This window comes from Littorina saxatilis, linkage group LG15, assembly GCF_037325665.1.
Source record: "Littorina saxatilis isolate snail1 linkage group LG15, US_GU_Lsax_2.0, whole genome shotgun sequence".
In the NCBI taxonomy this organism is placed as follows: domain Eukaryota; kingdom Metazoa; phylum Mollusca; class Gastropoda; order Littorinimorpha; family Littorinidae; genus Littorina; species Littorina saxatilis.
Genome location: NC_090259.1, coordinates 4048653 through 4066907, shown reverse-complemented (window position 1 = coordinate 4066907; position 18255 = coordinate 4048653). Strand labels below are relative to the sequence as shown.

Here is an 18255-nt window from a genome sequence, read left to right as displayed (position 1 = left end):
AGCACACAGTTATCTGTGGTTAACATCTTAATAATGGTATCTCAGTACACGATGGCCACAGCACACACAGTACTCAGTGATAAACATCTAGATCATGCTATTTCTCTGTCTGATGCACGTACAACCATGGGGCCCTTAGTGTATTACCGACACCTGTCCCAATATGGGCCAAGTGGTCAAAGCGTACGTTAAGCCCCAATAGTCGCTCAACCATGGGGCCGGGTGGCTCAGTTGGTGGAGCACTGGACTTGACACTTTTCATCCTAAAGTCACAGGTTCCAATCTCGGCAGGGACAGACACGAGTTAATTTTATGTGCAGACTCAGAGATGGTATCCATGTCCAACCCCAATGTCACCACAGTGGTACCTAAAAGACCTTTGCCATTCTGCCATCAGTGCAGGAGGCTGATTACACCTAAACACGCGCATAACTGTGTAGCGCTACTCTTGTCGCTGCTAGCTTTCCACAGGCAGGAAAAAACACGAATTTCTCACCATTGTGATAATAGAGTAAATAAAATAAAAAGGTAATGGAATTTGCAGTTCTTCTATCTGTCAGCATGGAATATGTTGGCATAAAGCCTCAAATTATTTGGCCGAAGTCTACTACGCAAAGTCTAACTCACAAAGCTGACTGCACGAAACATTGGCACTGAATTTTTAGAAAAGAGCCTTCGGAAAGTCTTCAAGAAGTCGACTTCGGGCTCAATCAATGACTGCCTTAGTCTCTGGCCAGACACACACCATAGTTGCCACGGTAATAGAAGAGTTTCTGCTGGTGGAGGTCAATGATGTTGGATGTCTCCACACACACACACACCTAGTTCTTGCATGTTCAGGGTCATTTAGACAGGGTGTGATAATTGACAGGGTGTGATAATTGACAGGGTGTGATAATTGACAAGCACAGTTGTGTCTGGCTGAATGATAGACAGGATCCTTGACCTTTGAATTGTGCGTTCTTAAAAAACTATGGTTCCCTTTGACCAATCATTGTGCTTCATCTGCACTAACAACATGATGGCAAGATGTCTGAATTCTTGTCAAAGACCAGCGTTTTAGTCTTCCCTCGAGGGTTTTATTTTTATTTTTATCCATTTAGGCCTATTGCCTCATTGATAAAGATGAATCAGGTGAAACTATGACTCCAAAGAAGAAAGAAAAGAAGACACGCTCTCACCTCTAGATTCCATGTCGATACCAAAGTCCAGGTTTTTGAACAGTGGTTTCTGGCCAGGGTAGGCAAACGTCGTGGCTAAAACAAAGCCAACATTTCTCGTCAGTTCCAAACGCCTCCAGTCCTGATTTTCACTGGGTCAGTCAAATGCAAATGCTCAGTCTTTCCTTTTGGATTCCTCACTCCCAAAAACCCAACACCTATTTTTCGACGACAACATTTCACTATTGCGTCTTCAAAAATGTTTGTAGGTCGAAGTGCTAATTTGGTTGTAGAACTTCTTTTATTTCTTATTAATGATCATTTCATGATCATGACTGGCAACGAAGCATCAACAAAATAGGTCAACTGTCATGTTAGGTATGATGACATCCAGCTTCAAACCTGGAGAAATACACACATGCACGCACACAGACATACACAACATCTTCCTCTCTCTCTCACATACACATATCATGGAGGGAGTTTTAAATGCAGACGAATTTACACACAGAAAATCTGAGAAAATAGGGCCTTGAAAGGGCAGTTTAGAAACAGGGTCTGAAATCAGGTCTTAAAAAGGGGAGTACCAAGGTCTCAACACCCCAACTCACAGTGGAGCTCAAGGTGAGGGAGGGGAGGCAATAAGGTTAAAGGGGGGGGAGGGGGGCAATAAGGTTAAAGGGGGGGAGGGGGGGAGGGGATCTCAAAACCGTGAAATCTTAAAAAGGGGGGTATCGTCTTATCAACACGACTCACACTGAAGCCCCAGCATAGGTGATTAGGGGTGGAACAGGTGTGTGTGTGGGTGGATGGTTGTTGTTGTGAAAAGGATGGTACCAATGTAAAGACACACTCACAGTGCAGGCCCAAGATGGGGGGGTTGAGGGGGGTGGGCTTGGGGAAGGTGAACTAGACGAGTATCAACACAACTCACAGTGCAGGCCCAGGATGGGGGGGTTGAGGGGGGTGGGCTTGGGGAAGGTGAACTAGACCAGTATCAACACAACTCACAGTGCAGGCCCAGGATGGGGGGGTTGAGGGGGGTGGGCTTGGGGAAGGTGAACTAGACCAGTATCAACACAACTCACAGTGCAGGCCCAGGATGGGGGGGTTGAGGGGGGTGGGCTTGGGGAAGGTGAACTAGACCAGTATCAACACAACTCACAGTGCAGGCCCAGGATGGGGGGGTTGAGGGGGGTGGGCTTGGGGAAGGTGAACTAGACCAGTATCAACACAACTCACAGTGCAGGCCCAGGATGGGGGGGTTGAGGGGGGTGGGCTTGGGGAAGGTGAACTAGACCAGTATCAACACAACTCACAGTGCAGGCCCAGGATGGGGGGGTTGAGGGGGGTGGGCTTGGGGAAGGTGAACTAGACCAGTATCAACACAACTCACAGTGCAGGCCCAGGATGGGGGGGTTGAGGGGGGTGGGCTTGGGGAAGGTGAACTAGACCAGTATCAACACAACTCACAGTGCAGGCCCAGGATGGGGGGGTTGAGGGGGGTGGGCTTGGGGAAGGTGAACTAGACCAGTATCAACACAACTCACAGTGCAGGCCCAGGATGGGGGGGTTGAGGGGGGTGGGCTTGGAGAAGGTGAACTAGACCAGTATCAACACAACTCACAGTGCAGGCCCAGGATGGGGGGGTTGAGGGGGGTGGGCTTGGAGAAGGTGAACTAGACCAGTATCAACACAACTCACAGTGCAGGCCCAGGATGGGGGGGTTGAGGGGGGTGGGCTTGGGGAAGGTGAACTTGACGATGTAGTCTCTGGGTCGGGCCAGCAGGGCCTGGGGCATGTTGTCTTCCTGAGACTTCTCCTGCTTGGTGCGGTTCTTAGCCTGCTTGCGCGTCAACACTTCCTTCTGCTTGGCTTCCTGCAGCAAACCATGGCTTGATTTCATTCACTTTTGACTTATGAGCGTAGCCTTTTTCATTCCTTATTTGGTGTCTTCTGCAAGGAATTATTACACGTTTATATTTCCTTTTGCCTCTAAGATGCTTCTCCTGCAGAGAAATATAACATATTTCATTCACTTTTGTCTTAAGTGCTTCAACTGCTGTTTTCTTATTTGGTGTCTTCTGCAAGGAAATATTACACGTTTATATTTCCTTTTGCAGTTCTCCAGCTCCTGCTTCTTTCTTCTTCGTTCATGGGCTGAAGCTCCCATGTTCACTCATCATTTAGCGTGAGTGAGTTTTTACATGTATGACCGATTTTACTGTGCTTCTCTCATTTTCAGTTCCTCCTACTGCTTCCCTTTCCGCAGGTAAAACAATTACGCTTTGATTCTTATTTTCGCCTAATACAGTTCTCCTGCAGGAACATATCACAAGTTTCATTCGCTTTTGCCTGGTGTGTGTTTTTATCATGTTTTATCCACATGTCTTTTTCACTTCTCCTACAGGTAACACATACATCACATTTGATTCATTTTTGACTTCTGTAAATCTTCTGTTATTGGCTCACGTAAGTGTAGCTTATATGCGATCGTAACTTTGTCTGTCTGTGCGTGCGTGCGTGCGTGCGTCTGTGCGTGTGTATGTCTGTGGTAGAAACTCTAACATTTGAAGACGTCACATTACATTGACGTCACATTATGACGTAAGAGGGTTAGACGTCACGCGAAGGAAGTACTGACAGTCTCGGTCATTATTATTTTGAGCGAGCCGAGAGCCGAGACTAGTTGGAAGTCGTGTCCTTGTAAGTAGGCTACATGCAGACAGACAGATCTAGATCTAGTGTCTCGCTTTCTTGCACAGTTTCACCTATGCTCTTTCTGTGTGTGTGTGTGTGTGTGTGTGTGTGTGTGTGTGTGTGTGTGTGTGTGTGTGTGTGTGTGTGATTGAGTTTGTGTTACTGTTTGTCGATTTCTTACGTGAGCCTTGATGGCTTCGCCTCTTGTTTTCTTTGTGAGTGCATCATGCAGAGAAATATCATGATTATTGCATTCAGATAAGGAAAAGAGGAAGCAGGAGTTGTTGCTGTCACAGTGAGGGCTAGAAAAGAGGCTTGAAAGTGTGTAAAAAAAAAATAAAGCATGTTCCTCTCACAGCCTGTTTTGTGGACTTGCCGGACATCTTCATTTCTCTCAGTTTCTTCTCCTGCTTCTCGTATTCCTTCAGCTGCTCCTTGCGCTTCTGAACAAACATCTTCTTGAACGCCCCTGTAACACACACACAAACATCTTGAACACCCCTGTAACACACACACAAACATCTTGAACGCCCCTGTAACACACACACAAACATCTTGAACGCCCCTGTAACACACACACAGACATCTTGAACACCCCTGTAACACACACACAAACATCTTGAATGCCCCTGTAACACACACACAAACATCTTGAACGCCCCTGTAACACACACACAGACATCTTGAACACCCCTGTAACACACACACAAACATCTTGAACGCCCCTGTAACACACACACAGACATCTTGAACACCCCTGTAACACACACAGACATCTTGAACGCCCCTGTAACACACACACAAACATCTTGAACACCCCTGTAACACACACACAGACATCTTGAACACCCCTGTAACACACACACACAGACATCTTGAACACCCCTGTAACACACACACAGACATCTTGAATGCCCCTGTAACACACACACAAACATCTTGAACGCCCCTGTAACACACACACACACATCTTGAACACCCCTGTAACACACACACAAACATCTTGAACACCCCTGTAACACACACACACACACACACACACATCTTGAACGCCCCTGTAACACACACACAAACATCTTGAACACCCCTGTAACATACACACAGACATCTTGAACACCCCTGTAACACACACACAGACATCTTGAACGCCCCTGTAACACACACACACAGACATCTTGAACGCCCCTGTAACACACACAGACATCTTGAACACCCCTGTAACACACACACAGACATCTTGAACACCCCTGTAACACACACACAAACATCTTGAACACCCCTGTAACACACACACAGACATCTTAAACACCCCTGTAACACACACACAGACATCTTGAACGCCCCTGTAACACACACACACAGACATCTTGAACACCTCTGTAACACACACACAGACATCTTGAACGCCCCTGTAACACACACACAGACATCTTGAACGCCCCTGTAACACACACACAGACATCTTGAACACCCCTGTAACACACACACAGACATCTTGAACACCCCTGTAACACACACACAAACATCTTGAACACCCCTGTAACACACACACAGACATCTTGAACACCCCTGTAACACACACACACAAACATCTTGAACGCCCCTGTAACACACACACAGACATCTTGAACACCCCTGTAACACACACACAAACATCTTGAATGCCCCTGTAACACACACACAGACATCTTGAACGCCCCTGTAACACACACACAGACATCTTGAACACCCCTGTAACACACACAGACATCTTGAACACCCCTGTAACACACACACAAACATCTTCAACACCCCTGTAACACACACACACAGACATCTTCAACACCCCTGTAACACACACACAGACATCTTCAACACCCCTGTAACACACACACACAAACATCTTGAACACCCCTGTAACACACACACAAACATCTTGAACGCCCCTGTAACACACACACAGACATCTTGAACGCCCCTGTAACACACACACAAACATCTTGAACACCCCTGTAACACACACACACAGACATCTTGAACGCCCCTGTAACACACACACACAGACATCTTCAACACCCCTGTAACACACACACAAACATCTTGAACGCCCCTGTAACACACACACAAACATCTTGAACGCCCCTGTAACACACACATAAACATCTTGAACGCCCCTGTAACACACACACAAACATCTTGAACACCCCTGTAACACACACACACAGACATCTTCAACACCCCTGTAACACACACACACATCTTGAACACCCCTGTAACACACACACACACATCTTGAACACCCCTGTAACACACACACACAAACATCTTGAACGCCCCTGTAACACACACACAGACATCTTGAACACCCCTGTAACACACACACACACACATCTTGAACACCCCTGTAACACACACACAAACATCTTGAACACCCCTGTAACACACACACACACATCTTGAACACCCCTGTAACACACACACACATCTTGAACACCCCTGTAACACACACAAACATCTTGAACGCCCCTGTAACACACACAAACATCTTGAACACCCCTGTAACACACACACAAACATCTTGAACGCCCCTGTAACACATACACACAGACATCTTGAACACCCCTGTAACACACACACACAGACATCTTGAACACCCCTGTAACACACACACAGACATCTTGAATGCCCCTGTAACACACACACACAAACATCTTGAACGCCCCTGTAACACACACACACACATCTTGAACACCCCTGTAACACACACACAAACATCTTGAACACCCCTGTAACACACACACACACAGACATCTTGAATGCCCCTGTAACACACACACACATCTTCTTGAATGCCCCTGTAACACACATACAAACATCTTGAACACCCCTGTAACACACACACACACATCTTGAACGCCCCTGTAACACACACACAAACATCTTGAACACCCCTGTAACACACACACAGACATCTTGAACACCCCTGTAACACACACACAGACATCTTGAACGCCCCTGTAACACACACACAGACATCTTGAACACCCCTGTAACACACACAGACATCTTGAACACCCCTGTAACACACACACAAACATCTTGAACACCCCTGTAACACACACACAGACATCTTAAACACCCCTGTAACACACACACAGACATCTTGAACGCCCCTGTAACACACACACAGACATCTTGAACACCCCTGTAACACACACACAAACATCTTGAACGCCCCTGTAACACACACACAGACATCTTGAACGCCCCTGTAACACACACACAGACATCTTGAACACCCCTGTAATACACACACAGACATCTTGAACACCCCTGTAACACACACACAAACATCTTGAACACCCCTGTAACACACACACAGACATCTTGAACACCCCTGTAACACACACACACAAACATCTTGAACGCCCCTGTAACACACACACAGACATCTTGAACACCCCTGTAACACACACAAACATCTTGAATGCCCCTGTAACACACACACACAGACATCTTGAACGCCCCTGTAACACACACACAAACATCTTGAACACCCCTGTAACACACACACAGACATCTTGAACACCCCTGTAACACACACACACACACACATCTTGAACGCCCCTGTAACACACACACAAACATCTTGAACACCCCTGTAACACACACACAGACATCTTGAACGCCCCTGTAATACACACACAAACATCTTGAACACCCCTGTAACACACACACAGACACATCTTGAACACCCCTGTAACACACACACACACATCTTGAACGCCCCTGTAACACACACAGACATCTTGAACGCCCCTGTAACACACACACACACATCTTGAACGCCCCTGTAACACACACAGACATCTTGAACGCCCCTGTAACACACACACACAGACATCTTGAACGCCCCTGTAACACACACACAGACATCTTGAATGCCCCTGTAACACACACACACATCTTGAACACCCCTGTAACACACACACACATCTTGAACACCCCTGTAACACACACACAGACATCCTGAACACCCCTGTAACACACACACAGACATCTTGAACACCCCTGTAACACACACACACATCTTGAACGCCCCTGTAACACACACACACATCTTGAACGCCCCTGTAACACACACACAGACATCTTGAACACCCCTGTAACACACACAGACATCTTGAACACCCCTGTAACACACACACACACATCTTGAATGCCCCTGTAACACACACACAGACATCTTGAACACCCCTGTAACACACACACACACATCTTGAACGCCCCTGTAACACACACAGACATCTTGAACACCCCTGTAACACACACATCTTGAACGCCCCTGTAACACACACACAGACATCTTGAACACCCCTGTAACACACACACACAAACATCTTGAACGCCCCTGTAACACACACACAGACATCTTGAACACCCCTGTAACACACACACAAACATCTTGAATGCCCCTGTAACACACACACACAGACATCTTGAACGCCCCTGTAACACACACACAAACATCTTGAACACCCCTGTAACACACACACAGACATCTTGAACACCCCTGTAACACACACACACACACACATCTTGAACGCCCCTGTAACACACACACAAACATCTTGAACGCCCCTGTAATACACACACAAACATCTTGAACGCCCCTGTAACACACACACACACATCTTGAACGCCCCTGTAACACACACACAGACATCTTGAACGCCCCTGTAACACACACACAGACATCTTGAACGCCCCTGTAACACACACACAGACATCTTGAACGCCCCTGTAACACACACACACACATCTTGAATGCCCCTGTAACACACACACACAGACATCTTGAACGCCCCTGTAACACACACACAAACATCTTGAATGCCCCTGTAACACACACACACATCTTGAACACCCCTGTAACACACACACACATCTTGAACACCCCTGTAACACACACACAGACATCCTGAACACCCCTGTAACACACACACAGACATCTTGAACACCCCTGTAACACACACACACATCTTGAACGCCCCTGTAACACACACACACACACATCTTGAACGCCCCTGTAACACACACACAGACATCTTGAACACCCCTGTAACACACACAGACATCTTGAACACCCCTGTAACACACACACACACATCTTGAATGCCCCTGTAACACACACACAGACATCTTGAACACCCCTGTAACACACACACACACATCTTGAACGCCCCTGTAACACACACAGACATCTTGAACACCCCTGTAACACACACATCTTGAACGCCCCTGTAACACACACACAAACATCTTGAATGCCCCTGTAACACACACACACAGACATCTTGAACGCCCCTGTAACACACAAACACACATCTTGAACACCCCTGTAACACACAAACAGACATCTTGAATGCCCCTGTAACACACACACACACAGACATCTTGAACGCCCCTGTAACACATACACACAGACATCTTGAACGCCCCTGTAACACACACACACACATCTTGAATGCCCCTGTAACACACACACAAACATCTTGAATGCCCCTGTAACACACACACACACATCTTGAACGCCCCTGTAACACACACACAAACATCTTGAATGCCCCTGTAACACACACACACACACATCTTGAACGCCCCTGTAACACACACACAAACATCTTGAATGCCCCTGTAACACACACACAAACATCTTGAACACCCCTGTAACACACACACAAACATCTTAAATGCCCCTGTAACACACACACACAGACATCTTGAACACCCCTGTAACACACACACAAACATCTTGAATGCCCCTGTAACACACACACACACATCTTGAACGCCCCTGTAACACACACACAAACATCTTGAATGCCCCTGTAACACACACACACACATCTTGAACGCCCCTGTAACACACACACAAACATCTTGAATGCCCCTGTAACACACACACAGACATCTTGAACACCCCTGTAACACACACACAGACATCTTGAACACCCCTGTAACACACACACACATCTTGAACGCCCCTGCAACACACACACACATCTTGAACACCCCTGTAACACACACACAGACATCTTGAACGCCCCTGTAACACACACACACACACATCTTGAACACCCCTGTAACACACACACAAACATCTTGAACACCCCTGTAACACACACACAGACATCTTGAACGCCCCTGTAACACACACACACAGACATCTTCAACACCCCTGTAACACACACACAAACATCTTGAACACCCCTGTAACACACACACACAGACATCTTCAACACCCCTGTAACACACACACAGACATCTTCAACACCCCTGTAACACACACACAAACATCTTGAACACCCCTGTAACACACACACAAACATCTTGAACACCCCTGTAACACACACACAGACATCTTGAACGCCCCTGTAACACACACACAAACATCTTGAACATCCCTGTAACACACACACAGACATCTTGAACGCCCCTGTAACACACACACACAGACATCTTCAACACCCCTGTAACACACACACAAACATCTTGAACGCCCCTGTAACACACACACAAACATCTTGAACGCCCCTGTAACACACACACAAACATCTTGAACGCCCCTGTAACACACACACAGACATCTTGAACACCCCTGTAACACACACACAGACATCTTGAATGCCCCTGTAACACACACACACATCTTGAACACCCCTGTAACACACACACACACATCTTGAACACCCCTGTAACACACACACACAAACATCTTGAACGCCCCTGTAACACACACACAGACATCTTGAACGCCCCTGTAACACACACACACACACATCTTGAACATCCCTGTAACACACACACAAACATCTTGAACACCCCTGTAACACACACACACACATCTTGAACACCCCTGTAACACACACACACATCTTGAACGCCCCTGTAACACACACAAACATCTTGAACGCCCCTGTAACACACACAAACATCTTGAACACCCCTGTAACACACACACAAACATCTTGAACGCCCCTGTAACACACACACATCTTGAACCCTGTAACACACACACAAACATCTTGAACGCCCCTGTAACACACACACACAAACATCTTGAACGCCCCTGTAACACACACACACAGACATCTTGAACGCCCCTGTAACACACACAGACACATCTTGAACGCCCCTGTAACACACACACAGACATCTTGAACACCCCTGTAACACACACACACAAACATCTTGAACGCCCCTGTAACACACACACACAAACATCTTGAACGCCCCTGTAACACACACACACACATCTTGAACAACCCTGTAACACACACACAAACATCTTGAACGCCCCTGTAACACACACACACACATCTTGAACGCCCCTGTAACACACACACAAACATCTTGAACACCCCTGTAACACACACACAGACATCTTGAACGCCCCTGTAACACACACACACACATCTTGAACACCCCTGTAACACACACACAAACATCTTGAACACCCCTGTAACATACACACATCTTGAACGCCCCTGTAACACACAAACACACATCTTGAACACCCCTGTAACACACACACAGACATCTTGAACGCCCCTGTAACACACACACACACATCTTGAACACCCCTGTAACACACACACACAGACATCTTCAACACCCCTGTAACACACACACACACATCTTGAACACCCCTGTAACACACACACACAAACATCTTGAACGCCCCTGTAACACACACACACACATCTTGAACACCCCTGTAACACACACACAAACATCTTGAACACCCCTGTAACACACACACAAACATCTTGAACGCCCCTGTAACACACACACAAACATCTTGAACGCCCCTGTAACACACACACAGACATCTTGAACACCCCTGTAACACACACAGACATCTTGAACACCCCTGTAACACACACACAAACATCTTGAACGCCCCTGTAACACACACACAGACATCTTGAACACCCCTGTAACACACACACAAACATCTTGAACACCCCTGTAACACACACACACAGACATCTTCTTGAACGTCGCTGTAACTCACAGCATAAAAAAAAACATCATTTAGATTGACAGCCATTTTTCACATGGACTGCTAGTGCGATCTGCGAGAACAATAATTATTTCCATATATGTATTTATATCAGAAGTCATGTTCTGGTCAAAATACAACTAATGTGTAATGTGTCGATTGAACACTCGATTTCCTTTCTTTGAGCCATGTGACGTCAGAGGCCGACAAAACTTCCTATTTAGGCGGCCAGCCGAGACTACAAAATAGTGCATGTTTGTGTGCGTTCAATCAGAAAAACTGAAAGGAATTCTAACCAGAATCGATCGATACATAAATGTTACTTGTATTTTTGACAAAACATGACATTTTACACAGATCTCAACAGTCATTGTTTCACCTCGACCGCTCTCGGGGAAACACTGACTGTCTAGATCAGTGTAAAATGTCATATTTTGGTCAACAATACAAGTAACGTATCATAATTCAATCTGAAACACTGAGAAGAGGAAGAAAAGGAGAAGAGGTAGGTACCATAGTTGCCACGGTAATAGAATAGTTTCTGCTGGTCGATGTGGATGATGTCGGTACACACGTTGTCCACACACACACACACACACACACACACACATACCATAGTTGCCACGGTAATAGAATAGTTTCTGCTGGTCAAGGTGGATGATGTCGGTACACACGTTGTCGAGGAAACTCTGGTCGTGAGACACCACCAGCAGCGTCTTCTTCCATGTCTGCAGGTAGCTAAAGGGAGACAATCAGCAGGTGATAGCAAGAGGAACTGTACAGTAGAAACACGGTTATAAGACCCCAGTCTTCCATGTCTGAAGGTAGCTAAAGGGAGACAATCAGCAGTGACAGCAAGAGAACTGTACAGTAGAAACATTGTTATAAGACCCCAGTCTTCCATGTCTGAAGGTAGCTAAAGGGAGACAATCAACAGTGACAGCAAGAGGAAGTGTAGAGTAGAAACACGGTTATAAGACCCCAGTCTTCCATATCTGCAGGTAGCTAAAGGGAGACAATCAGCAGTGACAGCAAGAGAACTGTACAGTAGAAACATTGTTATAAGACCCCAGTCTTCCATGTCTGAAGGTAGCTAAAGGGAGACAATCAGCAGTGACAGCAAGAGAACTGTACAGTAGAAACATTGTTATAAGACCCCAGTCTTCCATGTCTGAAGGTAGCTAAAGGGAGACAATCAGCAGTGATAGCAAGAGAACTGTACAGTAGAAACACTGTTATAAGACCCCAGTCTTCCATATCTGCAGGTAGCTAAAGGGAGACAATCAACAGTGACAGCAAGAGGAACTGTACAGTAGAAACACTGTTATAAGACCCCAGTCTTCCATATCTGCAGGTAGCTAAAGGGAGACAATCAGCAGTGATAGCAAGAGGAACTGTACAGTAGAAACACTGTTATAAGACCCCAGTCTTCCATATCTGCAGGTAGCTAAAGGGAGACAATCAGCAGTGACAGCAAGAGAACTGTACAGTAGAAACATTGTTATAAGACCCCAGTCTTCCATGTCTGAAGGTAGCTAAAGGGAGACAATCAACAGTGACAGCAAGAGGAACTGTACAGTAGAAACACTGTTATAAGACCCCAGTCTTCCATATCTGCAGGTAGCTAAAGGGAGACAATCAGCAGTGACAGCAAGAGAACTGTACAGTAGAAACACTGTTATAAGACCCCAGTCTTCCATGTCTGAAGGTAGCTAAAGGGAGACAATCAGCAGTGACAGCAAGAGAACTGTACAGTAGAAACATTGTTATAAGACCCCAGTCTTCCATGTCTGAAGGTAGCTAAAGGGAGACAATCAACAGTGACAGCAAGAGGAACTGTACAGTAGAAACACTGTTATAAGACCCCAGTCTTCCATATCTGCAGGTAGCTAAAGGGAGACAATCAGCAGTGATAGCAAGAGGAAATGTACAGTAGAAACACTGTTATAAGACCCCAGTCTTCCATATCTGCAGGTAGCTAAAGGGAGACAATCAGCAGTGACAGCAAGAGAACTGTACAGTAGAAACATTGTTATAAGACCCCAGTCTTCCATGTCTGAAGGTAGCTAAAGGGAGACAATCAACAGTGACAGCAAGAGAACTGTACAGTAGAAACACTGTTATAAGACCCCAGTCTTCCATATCTGCAGGTAGCTAAAGGGAGACAATCAGCAGTGATAGCAAGAGAACTGTACAGTAGAAACACTGTTATAAGACCCCAGTCTTCCATATCTGCAGGTAGCTAAAGGGAGACAATCAGCAGTGACAGCAAGAGAACTGTACAGTAGAAACATTGTTATAAGACCCCAGTCTTCCATGTCTGAAGGTAGCTAAAGGGAGACAATCAACAGTGACAGCAAGAGGAACTGTACAGTAGAAACACTGTTATAAGACCCCAGTCTTCCATGTCTGCAGGTAGCTAAAGGGGGACAATCAGCAGGTGATAGCAAGAGGAACTGTACAGTAGAAACACGGTTATAAGACCCCAGTCTTCCATATCTGCAGGTAGCTAAAGGGAGACAATCAGCAGTGACAGCAAGAGAACTGTACAGTAGAAACACTGTTATAAGACCCCAGTCTTCCATATCTGCAGGTAGCTAAAGGGAGACAATCAACAGTGACAGCAAGAGAACTGTACAGTAGAAACACTGTTATAAGACCCCAGTCTTCCATATCTGCAGGTAGCTAAAGGGAGACAATCAACAGTGACAGCAAGAGGAACTGTACAGTAGAAACACTGTTATAAGACCCCAGTCTTCCATGTCTGCAGGTAGCTAAAGGGAGACAATCAACAGTGATAGCAAGAGAACTGTACAGTAGAAACACGGTTATAAGACCCCAGTCTTCCATATCTGCAGGTAGCTAAAGGGAGACAATCAGCAGGTGATAGCAAGAGGAACTGTACAGTAGAAACACGGTTATAAGACCCCAGTCTTCTAGATGTTGTGTTAATAGCCACTGTAGACCTAAGTGCAACATGCATTATAAGACTTTCTTTTTTAGACCTTGATTTTTCAGATTTACGGTTTATATATAGCCTGTAAAGTGTAAATGTACCTACAATTAAAGACTCCCTCCTTGTTAACACTTTCTACCCCACCTATGTTGACCAAGGTTTTTTTTTTTTAGCTGAGACCAGCTGTGCTGCAGCAGGTCACTCAGAATTGTAGACACTGTAGAAACTGTGTATCAACATGCTGGAACGCAGGCGTTAGATCGACGCGCAAGCACAAGACCAAGTGCGCACGAAAAAGATCCTGTAATCCATGTCAGAGTTCGGTGGGTTATAGAAACACGAAAATACCCAGCATGCCTCCCCCGAAATCGGCGTATGCTGCCTGAATGGCGGGGTGAAAACGTTCATACATGTAAAAATCCACTCGTGATAAAAACGTGAGTGAAGGCCAAAAAAAAAGTATGTTTCTGGTAACATGGCTACACAAAATAGGGTAGGTAGGTAGGGATTTTTTGTGTGTGTGGTCAGGGTTGAAAATAACTATACAGTGACGCAAAGAGACTGGACTTACTATACAAAGAGAAAGACAACACATTACAAAACAAATGAGACAAAAGGGATGCTGGGTTATCCCCCTTGTGTCGTCTGCCGTCTGTTACTTTCGTTTTGATGCTTTTTTTGTGCTTTTTTTTTTTTTTACAAATGCAATTAAAAAAAAAAGTCTGGGGTCGGCGGGAAAAAACTAGGTAGGGTCGGGTGACCAGAAACATACAACTTTTGTTGTTGTTGGCCTAAGCCCATGAACAAAGAAGAAGAAGAAGAGCCTAGAGGTCTTGGAGGGGAAGGAAGGTTCCACTGTATCAAACCATGTGTCAACAGTTGACCAGCTGTCACCACACCAGCCACTCACTTGTCCAGCCAGATGACAGCGTTGAGGTCAAGGTGGTTGGTCGGTTCGTCCAACAGCAACAAGGTTGGTTCCAAAAACAGCGCTCTGTCATAAAAACGGATCTTTGTGTTCAATCAGTAAACAACAACAACAATAACTTTCAAACATATGAAACTATCAACTACCACACTGATTATCTTGAATCTGAAGCATTAATAAGGTTTGACCATGTTCTACAACCACTATGCAATAAACACACTATCAGCTGAAAGTTAGCTCTTCAGGAAGAAGCTAAGTGAAGCTGGATGGTACAAATAAAACACACAAAAACAAAGAATGTTTGATGTTTTCACATTCAAGTTAGTTTTATAGTCAAGGTCCTCTTTCCTTCTTCTTCTTGTCCGTGGATAAAATGTTGGAACAAGCAAAAGGCACATAAAAACTTCACAGAACAAAACTAGAAAACTGATGTTCCCTCAAGGGAGATAAGTGCAGGAAAGTGTGCGCTTCAAATACTGGTAACCAGACTGAAATCACAGGTGTCGCCATGAAAACTGTTTCATTCTGTACCTCTTCTCTCTCTTTCTCCCTCTCTGCTCTGTGTGCATGTGTTCTGTTTCTCTCAATAATGTTCAAATACCAACTCTCAGTCTCCCACCCCCCTCCATTCTCTCACCTGGCAAGGGACACTCTCATTCTCCATCCACCAGACAGATCTTTCGTGGCACGTTCCATCATTTCTCGTGTGAAGCCCAGACCAGACAGGATACGCCTCGCCCGAGATTCTGCTGAATCGGCACCAATGGCACGCAGCTCTTCATACACCTGACAGATATGGACGTTATAAGCAGTCAGCTCTGACAATGTAGGATTAGTGTACAGATTGGTCCCTATTATCCATGTGTGTGTGTGTGTTTGTGTGTGTGTGTGTGTGTGTCTGTGTAATCCGATGTAATCTCAATGCACCCTTTGACGCACTGAAGGGAATTGTGATGGGACATTTTCAGATTTAATGCACCATTGGCGCAAGGCGCACTAGTAAATGAAACCCTGGTGTCACCTCTTTCAGTCTGTCCTGAACGACATCCTCTGTGTTTCCCTGGTTGACCAGCTTGGTCAGTTTCTTCTCCTCCTCCAACAGGGCTAGTCGCTTGGTATCCGCCTTCAGCACCGAGTCGATGGCCTTGGTGGTGTCCGCTTTCACCTCTGTCACACACAGCACACACAACATATCAACATTGTAGTTACATTCATAACACTGTCAGCAATGACCTGTGTCACACACAGCACACACACATTACACTAACGCTGTTTGCCATCAATGTGTTTCTGTGCGTCTAAACTTTCGAACCATCTTGCTTGGAAGGCGAAAGACTATAAGTGCAGTCTCCTGAGTTTATCTGTAATATGTTTTTTCACTTCAAATAAATGTTGTTCGGACAATTAACCCCTTGGTTGCCACAATATATATGAGATATGTTTTTGCTATCATCACAAACATCAATACTTCAAATAAATGTTGTTCGGACAATTAACCCCTTGGTTGCCACAATATATGAGATATGTTTTTGCTATCATCACAAACATCAATACTCTAACAAACAAAACAAGCGCTGTATATTGCAGCTTGATGATTGCCTCCCCTGAAGACTATTTTCTCAGATTTGGTCTAATCCTTATATTTTGTTCCTGTACTTTTTAATTTAACTAAATTCTTCTGGCAATCAATGGGTTAAACGTTCCAAAAACTTAACACTGTGGTTATTTTATTCACGATTTTTTAACCAAAAGGCATAGCCTTAAACCTGAATCCTTCTCAAATAAAGTTCAATTCAATGTTACCAGTCTACCTGTTTCAGTTCAACAGTTACACAAAGATATGCACTCACCCTGTAACCATAGTTACACAAAAATATGCACTCATACTGTAACCATAGTTACACAAAGATATGCACTTACACTGTAACCATAGTTACACAAATATATGCACTCACACTGTCACCATAGTTACACAAAGATATGCACTCACACTGTAACCATAGTTACACAAAGATATGCACTCACACTGTAACCATAGTTACACAAAGACATGCACTCACACTGTAACCATAGTTACACAAAGACATGCACTCACACTGTAACCATAGTTACACAGAAATATGCACTCACCCTGCTCGCAGTACAGGACATCAATGTTGGGCGGAATGTTGAGCGCTCGACTGGCCAGATGTGTCAGCAGAGTGGTCTTTCCATGCCTGCATGAAGCCACAAGGCAAATGTTCGCCTTTATGCTTACTCATCACAACATCGAACGCAGAAGAAGAAGAAGCTTACTCATCAGAAGCAAGCAGCAGTACACAAAAAATAGTATACTTCAACCTCACTCCAGGTGATGTTTGAATACTGATGTCGAATCCAGAATTTGCATGAAAAAGTCAACATCTAAACCAACTTCACCCAGACATCAACATTTACAAATATCGCACAAAGAGATCAATATATC

At 45.2% G+C, this 18255-nt stretch overlaps 1 protein-coding gene and 1 long non-coding RNA gene across 2 annotated transcripts in view; one reads left to right on the top strand and one right to left on the bottom strand.

The window, feature by feature from the left end:
- LOC138948276 (uncharacterized) overlaps positions 1-18255 on the top strand; it is a 289660-nt gene that overhangs the window by 227490 nt on the left and 43915 nt on the right. The window lies entirely within an intron of this gene.
- Positions 1-18255, bottom strand: part of LOC138948255 (ATP-binding cassette sub-family F member 1-like) — a 31773-nt gene that overhangs the window by 8562 nt on the left and 4956 nt on the right. Inside the window, exons 6-13 of the mRNA XM_070319773.1 lie at positions 17922-18007; positions 16813-16958; positions 16429-16577; positions 15774-15857; positions 12521-12645; positions 4217-4329; positions 2865-3039; positions 1182-1256 (exon numbers count right to left, since the gene is read on the bottom strand). Coding sequence (XP_070175874.1) covers positions 1182-1256; positions 2865-3039; positions 4217-4329; positions 12521-12645; positions 15774-15857; positions 16429-16577; positions 16813-16958; positions 17922-18007 — 953 coding nt within the window. The remainder of the gene's footprint in view (positions 1-1181; positions 1257-2864; positions 3040-4216; positions 4330-12520; positions 12646-15773; positions 15858-16428; positions 16578-16812; positions 16959-17921; positions 18008-18255) is intronic.